Here is a 14533-nt window from a genome sequence, read left to right as displayed (position 1 = left end):
TGATATATGAATGTAATAGAATAACCTCTTTATTGTAATTTGATATTAAATATTTTCACGAACTGACATTTTAGAGCAGGGTTTCCCAATGTTTTTTTCCAAGGAACCCTAATTGATTATACTTTTCGTAGCGGAACCCCCGTACTACTCCGCCCGCACGCCCTGCCCCTCCCTTGTGCGTAAACAAGTCGGTGCGAGCGAACAACGTCGGTCACGAAACGTGGGATAATATTTTTTACGGAACCCTTGCGGCCTTTCCACGGAACCCCAGGGTTCCGCGGACCACCATTCGGGAACCGCTGTTTTAGAGTAGTAGTAGTAAGTCAAGTAAGTCATGCTATTTTTACTCGACTGCGTCTCAAGGATTGTTATGTTTTTCGAGTGTATGTATGTATACTTCTTTGGCACGGCCTACAGCCTAATAAAAGCCATGTATTCATTAGGCAACATTTGTTGATAAACTGTTTATGACTAGTGTGAAACAAGTTTACCATAAACAGGTTTCTGAAACTTGGCCGTTGACACTTGTCAGAGTTGTCAGTTGTTGATAGGATGTCGCCCGAGGAGGTAGTGATGCTCTCTGCTGCTTACATAATAATTCACAGGAGCATTAATACAAAAAAAAAAAGAAGAAAAGGTGGTGGATTCGAAACTATCTGTTGAATAAATAAATATCCTTGGACATTTTACACTGCGCTTCTAGTCCCAAACTAAGCAAAGCTTGTACTATGGGTACTAGACAACGGATATAAACATACTTAAATACTTTTTTTTTTGTAAATACATACTTATTATACATAGAAAACACCCAGTCCAATACAAACAAATATGTTCATGCACACAAATGTTTGTACTGTGCGGGAATCGAACCCGCAACCTCTGGAATAGTAGTCGATTTCAAACCACTACACCAAACGGCTGACAAATAGAAGTTATGTATTAAATGACCTCCGCGGAACTGATGGGTCATTTCAAAACTTCACCAGAATGTCACCAACTGATTTTGAAATGTTATTAAGATTGATTGGACCATCAAAGTCAAAGTCAAAGTCAAAATTTCTTTATTTGTTTAGACTAATAAATAGTTCTTACAAATCGTCATTTTGCTCTTAAGGAGCCTCTACATGTCTCATAATCTTTTTACCCTACCAGCGCTTCGAGACCAACATTTGGCAAGTGCTGAGAAGAAGCGCCGCAACAAACTCAGTCACCACTGTCTGCCGGTTAATATAAATAAATAGAAATAGCAGTAGTAGGTACATTCGATTCAGGAGCAGTTCACTGAATTTACCATGCATTCTTGTATAGTGTATCTTATAAGAATGGGTATACAAAATTGCGTGGCATATTAAACAAGGTAGTGACGTGCTAATATCTAGACTTACAGATTACATACTCAAATACCAGTAGAAATGACTCGCATACATAAGTTGGAATAACTTGGATTGACCAGTCCCCGAAAGCAGCGCCTGTTCACAGACATGACGAGTGAACCAGCCATCGCTTCACTCGACCATATTAGAGGGAATGTAACGACCCGCCTCACTACGCCACCACCCCAGAGACATTTTAGTGAGAATGACAATACCAAGTTATCTCTTAGAGAAAAAAAAACTAATAATAAAACTAAGTAACAGTCCAGATTGAGAAGCATGACACTATAACATTTTAGAAAATTAGATTAGTTTATACATTACTTTTCATAGCACGATTTTAATTCTTTTTAGTGCGAGCATGAGAGGACCATAATCCTACTCCCAGGATGACTTATCATTAAGAAAATCTCGAGTTGTATAATAGGCTTTTTTAAGCATGTGATCTTTAACTATACCTTTAAATTTATTGTACGGTAGCTCTTTATATTTATCAGGGACTTTGTTATAAAAATGGATACCTTGTCCCATAAAGGTGGCAAACACTTTATTAAGTCTAAAAGCGGGTATAGCCAATTTATTTTTATTTCTAGTATTGATTTGGTGAATATCACTTTTCTTTTTGAATTCATTAATATTTTGTTGAATAAATAGAATACAGTTTAAGATGTATTGTGAAGCGGCCGTGAGAATGCCAATTTCTTTAAACAATTCTCTAAGGGACGCTCTTGATTTCATTTTATACAAGTATCTTATGGCACGTTTTTGCAGAATAAATATTGTTTCAAAATCTGCAGCTTTGCCCCATAGCATGATTCCATATGACATTAGGCTATGAAAGTAGCTAAAGTAGACTAAGCGAGCTGTTGAAACATCGGTTAATGATCGTATCCTTTTTATTGCAAAAGCCGCTGAGCTGAGCTTTCCCGCCAGAGTTTCTATATGGGAGCCCCACTGGAGTTTTGAATCCAGGGTAATTCCCAGAAATACAGTAGATCAATAATAAATAATAATAAATATCCTTGGACATTTTACACTACGCTTCTAGTCCCAAATTAAGCAAAGCTTGTACTATGGGTACTAGACAACGGATATAAACATACTTAAATACATACTTTTTTTTGTAAATACATACTTATTTTATTATACATAGTACATAGGGTTTCTGATTTCTCGACCTATTTTTTTTCTCGAGTTTCGGGAATTCTCGAGGCCAAAGTCTCGAGTTTTCTCGGGTCTCGAGTCTTTTAATTAAAACTGTTGAAATCGGTTGAAATTTAATAAAAACACGGGTATTTTAATCTAATATACCTACTTTTATTGCACAACAATCAATATTAGAATTTAGTACCACTTATTTTAGTAAGGAAAGAAACAAAACATAAAATCTTCTTTCATAATTAATATTAACTAATAATCACAACAAAAGTCATAAAGTCGCGTGTACTTTAAGGATAATAAATAACAATAAAAATCTGGAGCAACAATTAAATCACTTGTTTTCTAAAAAACACAAGTCCAAATAGCAAAATTACGATGAATAGTTTTTTTTTATAAACAAAAAATGTTTTTAATAAATTTCTTTTTTTTATGCATAACAAGGCAGTTATTTGACCACAATCGCACCTGATGTTAAGTGGAAAAGATAACGACTTGAATAAACTTTACGAGGAGGCACGAGTACCTAACCTAACAGACAGTTAACAAATTTTTCAGTCTTTAAATCAGTCAGAGTTAAAGATACTTAATAAATAGGTATTATCTCGTTGTTGAACATTATTACCACGTTATTACTTAGTTTCGATTGAAAATGAAAAATGAATATGAAATATTTTATTCAGCGATACAAAACAGCATCAAAAATATGAAACAAAAGTAAAACTAAATAGTAGGTAATGTTGATAAATTGAGATCATTACTTGCATTGCAAATCAAATCAGTTAAAAAAAGAGAGATTAGGCCAGTCTAAAAGCAACGTTAACTTATGAAATAATTAAAAACTTACTTTTGTCTTAGAAAATAGGCTTTCAAGAATATTAAAGCTTCAAATTGGAAACTCGAGAATTCTCGAGCTCCGGTAATTTTTTTCTCGTCTCGAATGAAGCCAAATTTCTCGAGTTTTCTCGAGTTCGAGAAAGCTCGAGCAGAAACCCTAATAGTACAACACCCAGACCCGTCACAGAAATTAAAATTCATCATTTCAATTTCTGCCCGGCCGGGAATCGAACCCGGGACCTCTCGGCATAGTAGTCCGTTCCGAACCACTACACCAAACGGCCGACGAATAAAAAAAAAAGAAACGAAATTTCGGCATCCTATTGAGCGTCAGAGAAGTCTACTTGTTACTTTAAGGTTTCTTGCAACAGGTCACTCATATGGCTCACTGTCATACACCTTTAAAATATCAAAACAATTGATCAGCAAGATTATACCACAAGTTTGTAAGGAATTGACAATTGTTTTAAAGGACTATGTAAAGGTGAGCAAAAAAAAAGTGTAAACACAAATCAGTATGTTTATCAAATATCTAAATCAAATCACATCATTCACTTTGTTGTGTCATTTTCTAACTGGGTAACTATTTCTTCAATGTTGCTAAAGTACCTATGTATAATGGTTCGAAGGCAATAAATACATTTTTTTATTTATTTATTTTAATGTGCAACTCGTCATCAAATGCAGTATGGACTCCTGTTTGGGGTTCAGGTGTATGCTTTGGGGTAGAAGCCTCACCATACGTAGATGTCGATGATGTGGTGCGGTCGCCGCCATGCTTTTGCCATCCATAGCCATGACATCCACCGAAACAATTACTATCGAAATTGCCCATTCTCGCTTGAAGCAGTATATTATTTATATAATATTTAGCCTGTAATACTGTTCTTTGATTTTTTACATTTTTTAATTCAGATGCCACATACTGGCCATAAATTTCAAATTCGTCTTTTGATTCCTCCATCTTATTTTTGGCACTTCTCATAATTTCATACGCTTCGTTTAGACTGTCGTCACACTTTCTCTTTTTTGACTGTGTAAGCGGCGGTGGCGGTGGCGGTGGCGGTGATGTTGGCGCTGGAAGTTGTGATGTTGTAGGTGGCAGCGGCACAGACAGCGGTGAATTCGACGGTTCCATTGAGCCACTCCTATCCTGTAATTATTATTATTGTTTCATTTATTATTATTTAGGTACGCGGGACCACAGATTTAATCATTGTATGCAAGTACCTCAGTTTGTATAGAAAACACGCGCGGCACAACATACTGACAACGCGTCTGCGCGCGGGATTTTTTATATGAAATCATGCGGACCGCGGCGGAGCGTGATAATCGCCTTATTACGGGTCCCAAATACTGAATAGGAATGGAAAAATAAAGTTCGCCAGTTGGAATTATTATGGAATTTCCTCATTGCATTGGATCCATTGATGTAAAACATATTGTTATTAGAGCACCGTGTAGCTCTGGTAGTGACTTATCAACTGTAAAGAACAATTCAGTATTGTACTACTGGCAATAGTCGATGCAGATTACAACTTTAGATATATGCGAACTGTGGTGCTAAAGGCAGATCTTCCGACAGTGGAGTATTTCAGGAAACTCCATTTTACGACGAATTGACTCAAAATAATTTAAATATTCCACAACCACAGTTATTATACTGCGTTAGCTTTTAGAAAACACTTGACAGTTTTTAAGACTTTTTGTATGGATTTGACAGCACACGTATCACGAAAAAACGAATCACATTCGGTTTAATATTCGATTCGCTAGTTAATGAATGAAAAAAGACAGTGCCACCGTGTATACACGTTTGGAACTAAAAATTCCACTATTCCCCGTTGACAATCCCCGTCAACGGGGATTAGTGAACAAAAAGTTCATTCATCCCCGTTATAATAGGATTTTATTTTGATTTTATAAGTTCCAATTGGCGTTAACGGGGAATAGCGAACAAAATTGTCAATGGGGAATAGTGGAATAAGCCAAAACCCGCGATCCTCAACGCCTGTGAGTGTGACAGCCATATCGAAGGTATTGTCGAACCTCGCTTCGCATATCTTATGAATGCTTCGAATTCGCTTATACAATTTTTCCATTTTTGCGATCACGAAGTTATTATTCTGAGTTTTTATTGTCAAATGATAGCAGTCAAAATTCCATAGTTAGAATTTTTGCGAATCGAGATTCGAACCGAATGTGCCGCGTTTCTACGTGATCGCAGAAATCGCAGTATAGATACGATCCGTTCGCTTTAAGTTTGCCGCTGGCGATATGACGTCAATGGAAGGGAAGCGTCTATAACTTTATCAAACTATACATAATTAAAATATTTTTTATTTATTATTATTGACAAAAATTTTGTTTTTGCGTAAAATAAGACACATTAATTGCGTTTAATCACTAACTAATTGCGTTTAATCGCGGTTGGGGGAGGGGACGCGCATTCCACAGACCGGCAAACTTAGCGCGAACGGGTAGTAACAGATAATATAAAAATTACTCACTGTTCCCATTGTATCTGATGTTCCAGACGTTGTTGCACCACACAATAAAAATTGCAGCGGTTCAAACCACTGCCATTTGCTTTTCATCACTTCCGAACCGCTTCCAGTCCTTTTTGATGTTTTAATTTTTTTCTTTTCACGACTAAATTGTGAGCGTAAAATATGCATCTTTGTTTCCACTTCTTTTTGCGACATATGCAATTCTGCAGCAATGTCGGCCCAAGCATCATTTTTTTTAAATTTATCTTTATAGTCTTTATTTGAGGCGTCCCAAAGTATACTACGTTGGTGATAAAGCTCTATGAGCATCGAAATTTGTTTGTTGGACCACACTACCTCCATGTTTATAAACTTGCGCAACACACGTCCACGCCTGTTGACTTCTGTTTATAAACTAGATGTTTCGTCTTGCTCTCCACTCATAGCGGGGAGCACGGCAACACGTATCATAAACAATGTTTCATCACCTATGTTTATGGACTGTTTATAAACTGTTTGCAGAGATTATGATGACAGTTTATAAACAGTGTTTATCAATAACTGAACACATGGCTTAAACGGCTACCGATTTTAGCGTGAGAGGTGTCGTTAGATTCGTCTTAATCGTGAGAGTGACACTGGCTGTATTAAAATTGAAAATATTCAAAACGGCGGATTTTAGGCGCCAAAATGTCTTTAAAAACATTTTTTTTTCTCAAAACCTATCGAGTGGGGTATCAAAATAAAGGGCTTTTTAAGTAGCTTACAAATATGTATTTAGAGTTTAGGTATTTAACTAAAAAGCAGGGATGTTATGGATATCCGTAACCGTAACCGAAACTTTCGGATATCCGAAACCGTAACCGTAACCGATTCAAAAGTTTTGGATAGTTTCGGATCGGATGTAGGCAGTTTAAATTGTTTTTTGTATAGCATTATAAAGCAAAGGCATAACAGCCTGATTTACCTTTATAATGGCATATAGAGTCTGGTCCGTGAGCACGTAGAATTTTGTCCAATGACCCCAAGCTACCCATCCTTATCGCTCGCGCGTAATTATATTGCTGTCGCGACTGTGCGACGGGCGCCCGCAGTGAGTGTGCGAGCGCGACAGCAACATAATTACGCGCGAGCGATAAGGCTGGGTAGCTTGGGGTCATTGGACAACATTCTACGTGCACACTCACTGCGGGCGCCCGTCGCACATTCGCGACAGCAATATAATTACGCGCGAGCGATAAGGAGGGGTATTTTAGGGTCATTGGACGAAATTCTACGTGCTCGTCGACCGGACTTTAGATTACCCGTGTTATAGGACCCTACCTGAGTACTTCTCGACCTTGGCCTTGAGCGCGGCGTCTTCGGGCACGGCGCTGGTGACCTGCACTCGCCTGGGACCTTATGCAGCTGTGATAGGGGCGAGTTTGCAACACACGTTTGTACCGTTCTTCACTAGAGATATGATCCTATTCAACAGTGCCTATCCACGAGACGCTGGTATACTATTGAAGGATTTTTACCTCCGCATAAAGTCTCTGCTCCACTTGAGAGAACAAGGAAGGAGCTGAAAAAGTGTAGCCTAGCCTAGCTCCGTATAGAGTAACACAGTACGCATCTTCGCTCCGCATACATTCACTGCTCCCCTATCTAGCTTCACATCTATGGACAGACACAAGAAGCAACTCTGCTCCGCATGACTGTCTCGCTCTCCTGGCTTGCTTCGTTCCATTGCAACACTGCCTTATTCGGCTTCGGTGAATAGGCAGCGTAACTCATAAAGTCCTGTCGCCGAGCACGCAGAATTTCGTCCAATGACCCCAAGCTATCACTCGCACACTCTCTGCGGCCGCCCATCGCACAGTCGCGACAGCAATATAATTACGCGCGAGCGATAAGGAGGGGTATTTTAAGGTCATTGGACGAAATTCTACGTGCTCGTCGACCGGACTTTAGATTACCCGTGTTATAGGACCCCACCTGAGTACTTCTCGACCTTGGCCTTGAGCGCGGCGTCTTCGGGCACGGCGCTGGTGACCTGCGCCTCGGCGATGTCCGCGTGCGGCCCCTCAGGCCCGAACGTGATGGTGATTTTCGAGAACTGACGGAAGTCTGTACCGCTCTTGACTATGTACCTTTTGTTGATCTGTAAACAATTGATGAATATACTATTTTTGTATCATATACATTCTATGAACCATCTAGTGCCGAGCTTTTAGGCGGGTTTTAGAATTTAGAATCGCGCTGACCGCTCGCTGATCGTCGGCGCTGACAGTTCAATATGTATGTAATGAGGGCTATCGTTTTAGCGCTCACCAGTTAGCGCCACTGTAGAGTAAGGTCCTGTCACTTGCTAGTAGCGAAGACAGTGGCACCAACTGGTGAGCGCGAAAGTGATAGGAGGACTATCGTATTTGCACTCATCAAGATGGCGCCACTGTAGAGTAAGGTCCTGTCAATCGCCAGGGGTGCCAACTGTTAAGTATAAAAACGATAGCCCTCATTGAAGGGAACGTTCCAGAGTGACGCTGATCGCTCGGCGCCGACGCTTCATACATTTCGGCTGTCAGCGCTGATGGTCAACGTGCGTCAGCGTGACTCTAAAACCAGCCTTATTGTTGTATTAAGCGTTTACAACGCATTCTAGTGCTAATCTCTCATTGTTGAATAAAACATTGATCGAGAAAAGTCGGGATATTGGATGGGAAAAGCGACACTACTCAATGGCGTAGCGTGCCTTAACCTTTTCGATTTCATTACCCAGTCATTATCCCTATTCTGCTACCATTTTGATAAAGGCTTAAATGGACCCTGTATACATCGGGGAGCTCAAATAACGATTATAGAAATAGAATAGAATAAGCGATAAACTTAAATCTACCTACTGGTTAATCCAGCGGTAGATACGCCCCTGCTACTACTAAGGGAGAGATATGAGAACATCAGGCCTTCCCAACCCGTCAGGCTAGCTAGAAAAATATAGGTGAAATCTTGTTGGTTTTCAACCTAACGATAAAGGAATAATGTTCAAATTACGATGACAACAGGCTTTTTTATAAAAATCTAAAACAAAAGCCTTACCTCAATAACTTCGTATACGTGGTCATGCCCTCCTAAAATGAGGTCAATTTCGTCGCAGCCCTCCGCTAGCTTGATGTCGTTCGGAGTCCGCATGTGTGTCAGCGCTATCACGTATTCACAACCCTGGGAAAATATTGATAGATAAATACACAATACTGATAATGTGAACACAAGTGAACAATAATGTGAACACAATGTGAACTGATAATATGCCGTGTGGTGACGGCAGAGTAGAATACATTTGTCACCAACCCCTACTCTTCCCGCGGGTGTCGTAAGAGGCGACTTAGGGACTACACATCAAACAGAGAATGGGCAGCAGCGCTCTCTGAAAAACATCAATCTTTTAAACTGCGATCTCCAACCGGGTGCCCTCTCAGACGCATAACATTTTTCATCATAATTTAGTTTGGCATAACAGTATTTGCATAACGTTTTTTCGCATAAACTTTGATATGCATAGTTTTCTAAATGCATAATGGTTTCTTAGGCATAATAATAACTTTCTCTAATTTTCAATACCATAATTTAAATAATCATAAATTTAAAGAACATAAGTTTTATATACATAAAGTTTGTTTTTAATAAAATACTATAAACATAATTTAATTATTTATAACATTTAAAGTCATAGATATTGTCTATAAGAGCAACTAACATTGAAGAGTAAATAATTATGTATTTGTGATGTTGCGAACGATCCTCCTTCCACCTTTATACTCTTTCGGCCTATAGATTTGCAAAAACTAAATTCTCTGTATCATTGTCATTTTTGTTCTTAATTTTTTACCTGTCTCTTAGAAAACTTAAGCTCGTAAAAATACATTCTGTTTGATCTCGAATCCCTTTTATCTATTATAAGGCACATTTTATACAGTCCACATTATTTCTTTTACAACATTAAGCTTGCCTGGTCTGAAATTATGTTGATCCCGACTGGCCGTGGTCTCTTCCACGTGGTACTAGTCTGCCCTATACTAGAGTGTAATTTAAAAGCCGGAGGCGCGGAGGGAGTGCGGTCCTCGCTCGCTGTAACATATATCCGGCAGCCGTGCGAGCTGGAGCGGCTGAGGCTGTTCGGCGACCAGCAAGCCGAAGCTGCGGAAGCGAGCATAGCATGCCGGGTATATGTTACGCCAGAGCGGAAGGACCGCACTTCCCGCAGCGCCGGAGATAAGGCAATCCTAATGCTTGCTTGCATGCTTGCTTGCTTGCATGCATGCTTCCTTGCTGCTTGCTTGCATGTTTGCTTGCTGCTTGCTTGCATGCTTGCGTGCTTGCTGCTTGATTGCTGCTTGCTTGCTGCTTGCTTGCTGCTTGCTTGCTTGCTGCTTGCTTGCTGCTTGCTTGCAGGCTTGCTTGTTTGCATCCTTGCTTGCATGCATGCTTACATGCTTCCTTGCAGCTTGCTTGCATGCTTGCTGTTTGATTGCATGCTTGCTGCTTGTTTGCATGCTTGCTTGTCTATTTATATTTGTTAACTTATAACATTTTTATATTTCATATTTGTTAAAATTATGGTATTTTGTATATTATGAATGGTAATATTTATGGCATTGGTTTAGATGCCAATAAATGTTATGCCTAGAAATCGTTATTAAAAAAACAAGAATACAGAAAAAATATATACTAAAATATTATTATAATAAAAGTGGTTATGGCAAAAAAAAATATGCCTTATGATTTATTCTGTATGAACGTTATGCGAAATGATGAGTATGCCAAAAAACTTTATGCACTCTTAAATTATGACAATATTTTTTATGCAACCGAATATGGACCCGTGGACTGTAAAGGGCTGTTGATGATGATGAACACAAGTGCAAAACCGCACAACTTAGGGCCCTCGCCCACGGCTACTAACGCGCGTTAGTCGCATTTGCAACGCGCTACAGAAGTGATGCCAACGCGCTACTAACGCGCTACAGTAGCGCGACTGCATCGCTACAATAAGTCGCGCCGTAGGCGAAGACCCTTAGGCAGTCATATGACTAGAAGCAATATCTTTCAGACCCAGGGACACATTAACTTAATCCTTCAAGGCCCGCGAATCTAGACACAATAGATAAATCAATTGTTATGACATTAATTAATGCCGTCTGGGCCTCAAGCGGTTAATAAGTGAATAAAACAAAATGCTGGTATAATACATATAAATACATAATCTGTATATTTCACATAAATCAGATTATTTTAGCGATTTTTTATGCAGAACAACGCAGGTGTTTGACCGCAATCGCATCTGATGTTAAATACAGTCTAGGATGGTACATATCTTCTCTGTAAATGCCTATTCACTCTTGCCTTGAAAATGCAGAGATTATAGTGTTCGGGAAATACAGCAGCAGGCAGCGAATTCCAGTCCCTAGCTGTTATATTTCCCTTGTTATTGATTGAATTCATATTATTATTTAAAAGTTAAGGGATTCTATCAAGGCACCCTGATAGTTTATGGTGTATCTTTTCACTATAGTTTACCTGGTACTTACTTCTTGTTTTAGCTGCGACGCCAGTTTGGTGCCCGCCTGCAGGAAATCTATGAACGTGACCTCTTCGGGGTTTATCGTCGCTAGCGTTTCTAACCATTCCTGTAACAAAGAACGTAATTAGAAATCATTTCACGGAATATTCATCCTGTATAAATAATAAACAATTGTTGCCCCACGATTGTTGAAATTACAAATCTTTATTCTTTGAAACACACATGTGCGTAATCTTTCCGTCGCCTTTTCCCTTTATTTATGACGTTTGACATTAGTCTAGGTAGAAATCTTTGACTATTTTAAACCCCATCAGATGAAGTTTGACATCAGCCTAGAAAGTTGTACAGTCACCGTCAAAATCAAACAGTTCGTGACATTCAAAGTGGTCTAAAAGTATAAACACAATTCCAAATGTAACAAAGACGTGTTGCGAACTTTTTGGCAACTTTGGGTGTCACAAACTATTCGTCGCTGTCTGTAGCAACGTTAGTCCCAAATTCTGAAGATTTTTCAGTCCAATCTTGTGGTTGGATTACAATATCCCTACTCTTCACTAGTTTGACGCGATTCTATTTAGGCAAATCTTACCTGTTCCACCAGCCCTATGAGCCCAATCTTGTGTCCGTTGCACATCAATGCATGGGTAATTTTTCCATCGCCGAGCGGGCGTCCGGTTTCGTTGTCTATGACGTTTGACATCAACCATGGGAAACTGCATTGCGCCACTAATCCTGAGAGGACTTCTAGGCCGAAATCTGAAAATAGATTTTTTTTAAACTCAGAATGAATCTAAAAGATTGTGCAAGGCAAGTAATGAAGAACGATACATACAGTAAATAATAAATATGCTTATGTGCATAATTTAGATCGGCCATAAAAATAAACTGAATTTAATTTACAGATTGTTTATTTACTTGTGATTTTTTTATCTTATATTGCGACTATGTTTCGGCCTTAGGAATTAATACATATTTTTTTTTAGTTTAGTTTTTTTATTGATTTCAGGATCTTTCTATTTTTAAAGAAACACTTATCTACTAGCGTATTTATTTAATACATATTTATTGCAAGTATTTTTGACTTACCGAAATCATGGTTCCCGAATACAGCGCAGTGCGTCCCAATTTCATTCAGAACTGGCACCATCTGTTCCCCTTTTGTGAATGTGCTTACTGGAAATAAAATGATAATACCTAGTAAATATCATATTACTACACGGTAATATTATAAGAGGAAAGATTTGTAATGAATGAACTCAAAAACTACTATACTGATTTCAAAAATCTTTCACCATCAGAATACTACATTTTAGGATAGACCCAGTTTATTCTGTAACCTATTATTGATATCGTTTGAAAGAGCTCGTGAAGCACTTACAGGATCAGTAATCAGTTTTTCGATATCTAGTCTTTAGAAATAATCGAGTTTTATGACTTATCGTTTCCACCCTGTATACTTGTAAGCTGGGAGTTTGGAATGATATTGGATTTTTAAAGTCGACTTACACATGCTTGGAGAAAACGCGTCTCCACTGAACAGGACCAGAGGGTTCAAATGCTGCAGCGCCTTGACGGCTGTGCAGAACCTTAGGGCACCTCCCACTGGCTCCGTATCTGGCAACAGACACTCAATACTCAATAATTTATATAAAATAGTTTATGATTAGAATCTACCTTCTTAATACTTAAGGGTGTAGTGTAGATATACCTCATAAAGGTTTTTGTAAGTGAGAGCAGTGCACAACAATATTATTACCCAAAAAAACTCTTGAAGTGATTGCAGCAAAGTAGAATATGACCACTCCCACGGATGTCATAAGAGGTGGCTAAGGGACAAGTATGTGAGCAGTAAACCTCCCCAAGCCGTAGGGCAAGCGTGGGTAGTGTAGAACAAATCCTCCATTTGCCTTTGATAAATAGAAAGAGTAGTGCTCTTCCGAAGTTAATCGAAATAAGATAGTGTAGCAAGTGCTTCACTTCGAACAACCTCGTCTTTCCTTTTTTCACCCGAGTCAAAGGGCCCGAAGCGTTTTGAACTTTGAACTCATAGGGCTTGTTCTCACGGAGACATTCCGTTTTTTGCAGGATCCCATTAAGTAGTATATTTGCAGTGTCCCGCAAAAAACTGATCCTTTCGAATTTGTAATTAGTTTTTCAAACACACATAATTTTGTGTGTTCACACGAAGGTCCAGTTTTGCGGGATCTTGCATTACTCCCGCAACCCTGGATTTTCGTGGGAACGAGCCCATTGATTACACTCCTCGGGTAACTTCGGTACTTTGTCAAAGCGAGTAGAGTAACGGTACTATTCCCAGCTCTCGTTGCCACCGCTGCAACTCCTGTGTAGCCAGGATCTACAGCTTGATCGCCAATAAAAACCCAACCAGTGAAGGTCAAGTTTGTCCCGACGGAAAGTTAAACTGTCATTGGAACCGCAACGAAATGAACATAGGAGGAGTGCCCTGCGTGCCCAAACAACTGCACGCAGGAAGATTTAACGAAGGCTACTGACAACGCCATTCTTGTGGCGGAGTTTTGGGCTAACCCTGTGTAGGTTTGTTGTCGACACGACAAGAAGAAGAAGGAGGAGTTTGAAGAGACTAGTGTGGCTGAGATAAAGATTGCTTACTTGTGGTCTGTTCAATGTTGTAGACATCGTTGTAGTGGACGATGATCACCTCATCCCCCATCCCCCGGCCTGCCAGGCTGCTAACAGCCCGTCTGCCGACCTGACGCACCTCTAGTGACGCCTGGAAACCAAAATATACTTTAAATGTTTGTCTATAAGGTTCAGTATTGAAACTATCTTGAGGCTATTGGTAATAGATCGATGAGAAGAGATGAAAGCCTTGAACCAAAATCTACTTTAAATGTTTGTCTTTAAGGTTTATTATTGAAACTATCTTGAGGCTATTGGTAATAAAGATGCCGATAAGGAGAGATGAATGCCTAGAACCAAAATCTACTTTAAATGGTTGCCTGTAAGGTTCAGTATTGAAACTATCTTGAGGCTATTGGTAATAGAGAAGTCGATGAGAAGAGATGAAAGTCTAGAACCAAAATCTACTTTAAATGGTTGCCCTTTAGGTTTACTATTGAACTACAATCTTGAGG

The 14533-nt window shown here is 39.2% G+C and overlaps 1 protein-coding gene across 1 annotated transcript in view; it reads right to left on the bottom strand.

The window, feature by feature from the left end:
- The window catches only part of LOC135083075 (snake venom 5'-nucleotidase), a 31184-nt gene that overhangs the window by 11627 nt on the left and 5024 nt on the right, over positions 1–14533 (bottom strand). Inside the window, exons 2-8 of the mRNA XM_063977840.1 lie at positions 14049–14169; positions 12924–13031; positions 12504–12590; positions 12007–12173; positions 11425–11523; positions 8936–9058; positions 7835–8000 (exon numbers count right to left, since the gene is read on the bottom strand). Coding sequence (XP_063833910.1) covers positions 7835–8000; positions 8936–9058; positions 11425–11523; positions 12007–12173; positions 12504–12590; positions 12924–13031; positions 14049–14169 — 871 coding nt within the window. The remainder of the gene's footprint in view (positions 1–7834; positions 8001–8935; positions 9059–11424; positions 11524–12006; positions 12174–12503; positions 12591–12923; positions 13032–14048; positions 14170–14533) is intronic.

Source organism: Ostrinia nubilalis, chromosome 22, assembly GCF_963855985.1.
Source record: "Ostrinia nubilalis chromosome 22, ilOstNubi1.1, whole genome shotgun sequence".
NCBI classification, from domain to species: Eukaryota; Metazoa; Arthropoda; class Insecta; order Lepidoptera; family Crambidae; genus Ostrinia; species Ostrinia nubilalis.
This window is presented reverse-complemented; position numbering and strand designations above follow the sequence as displayed.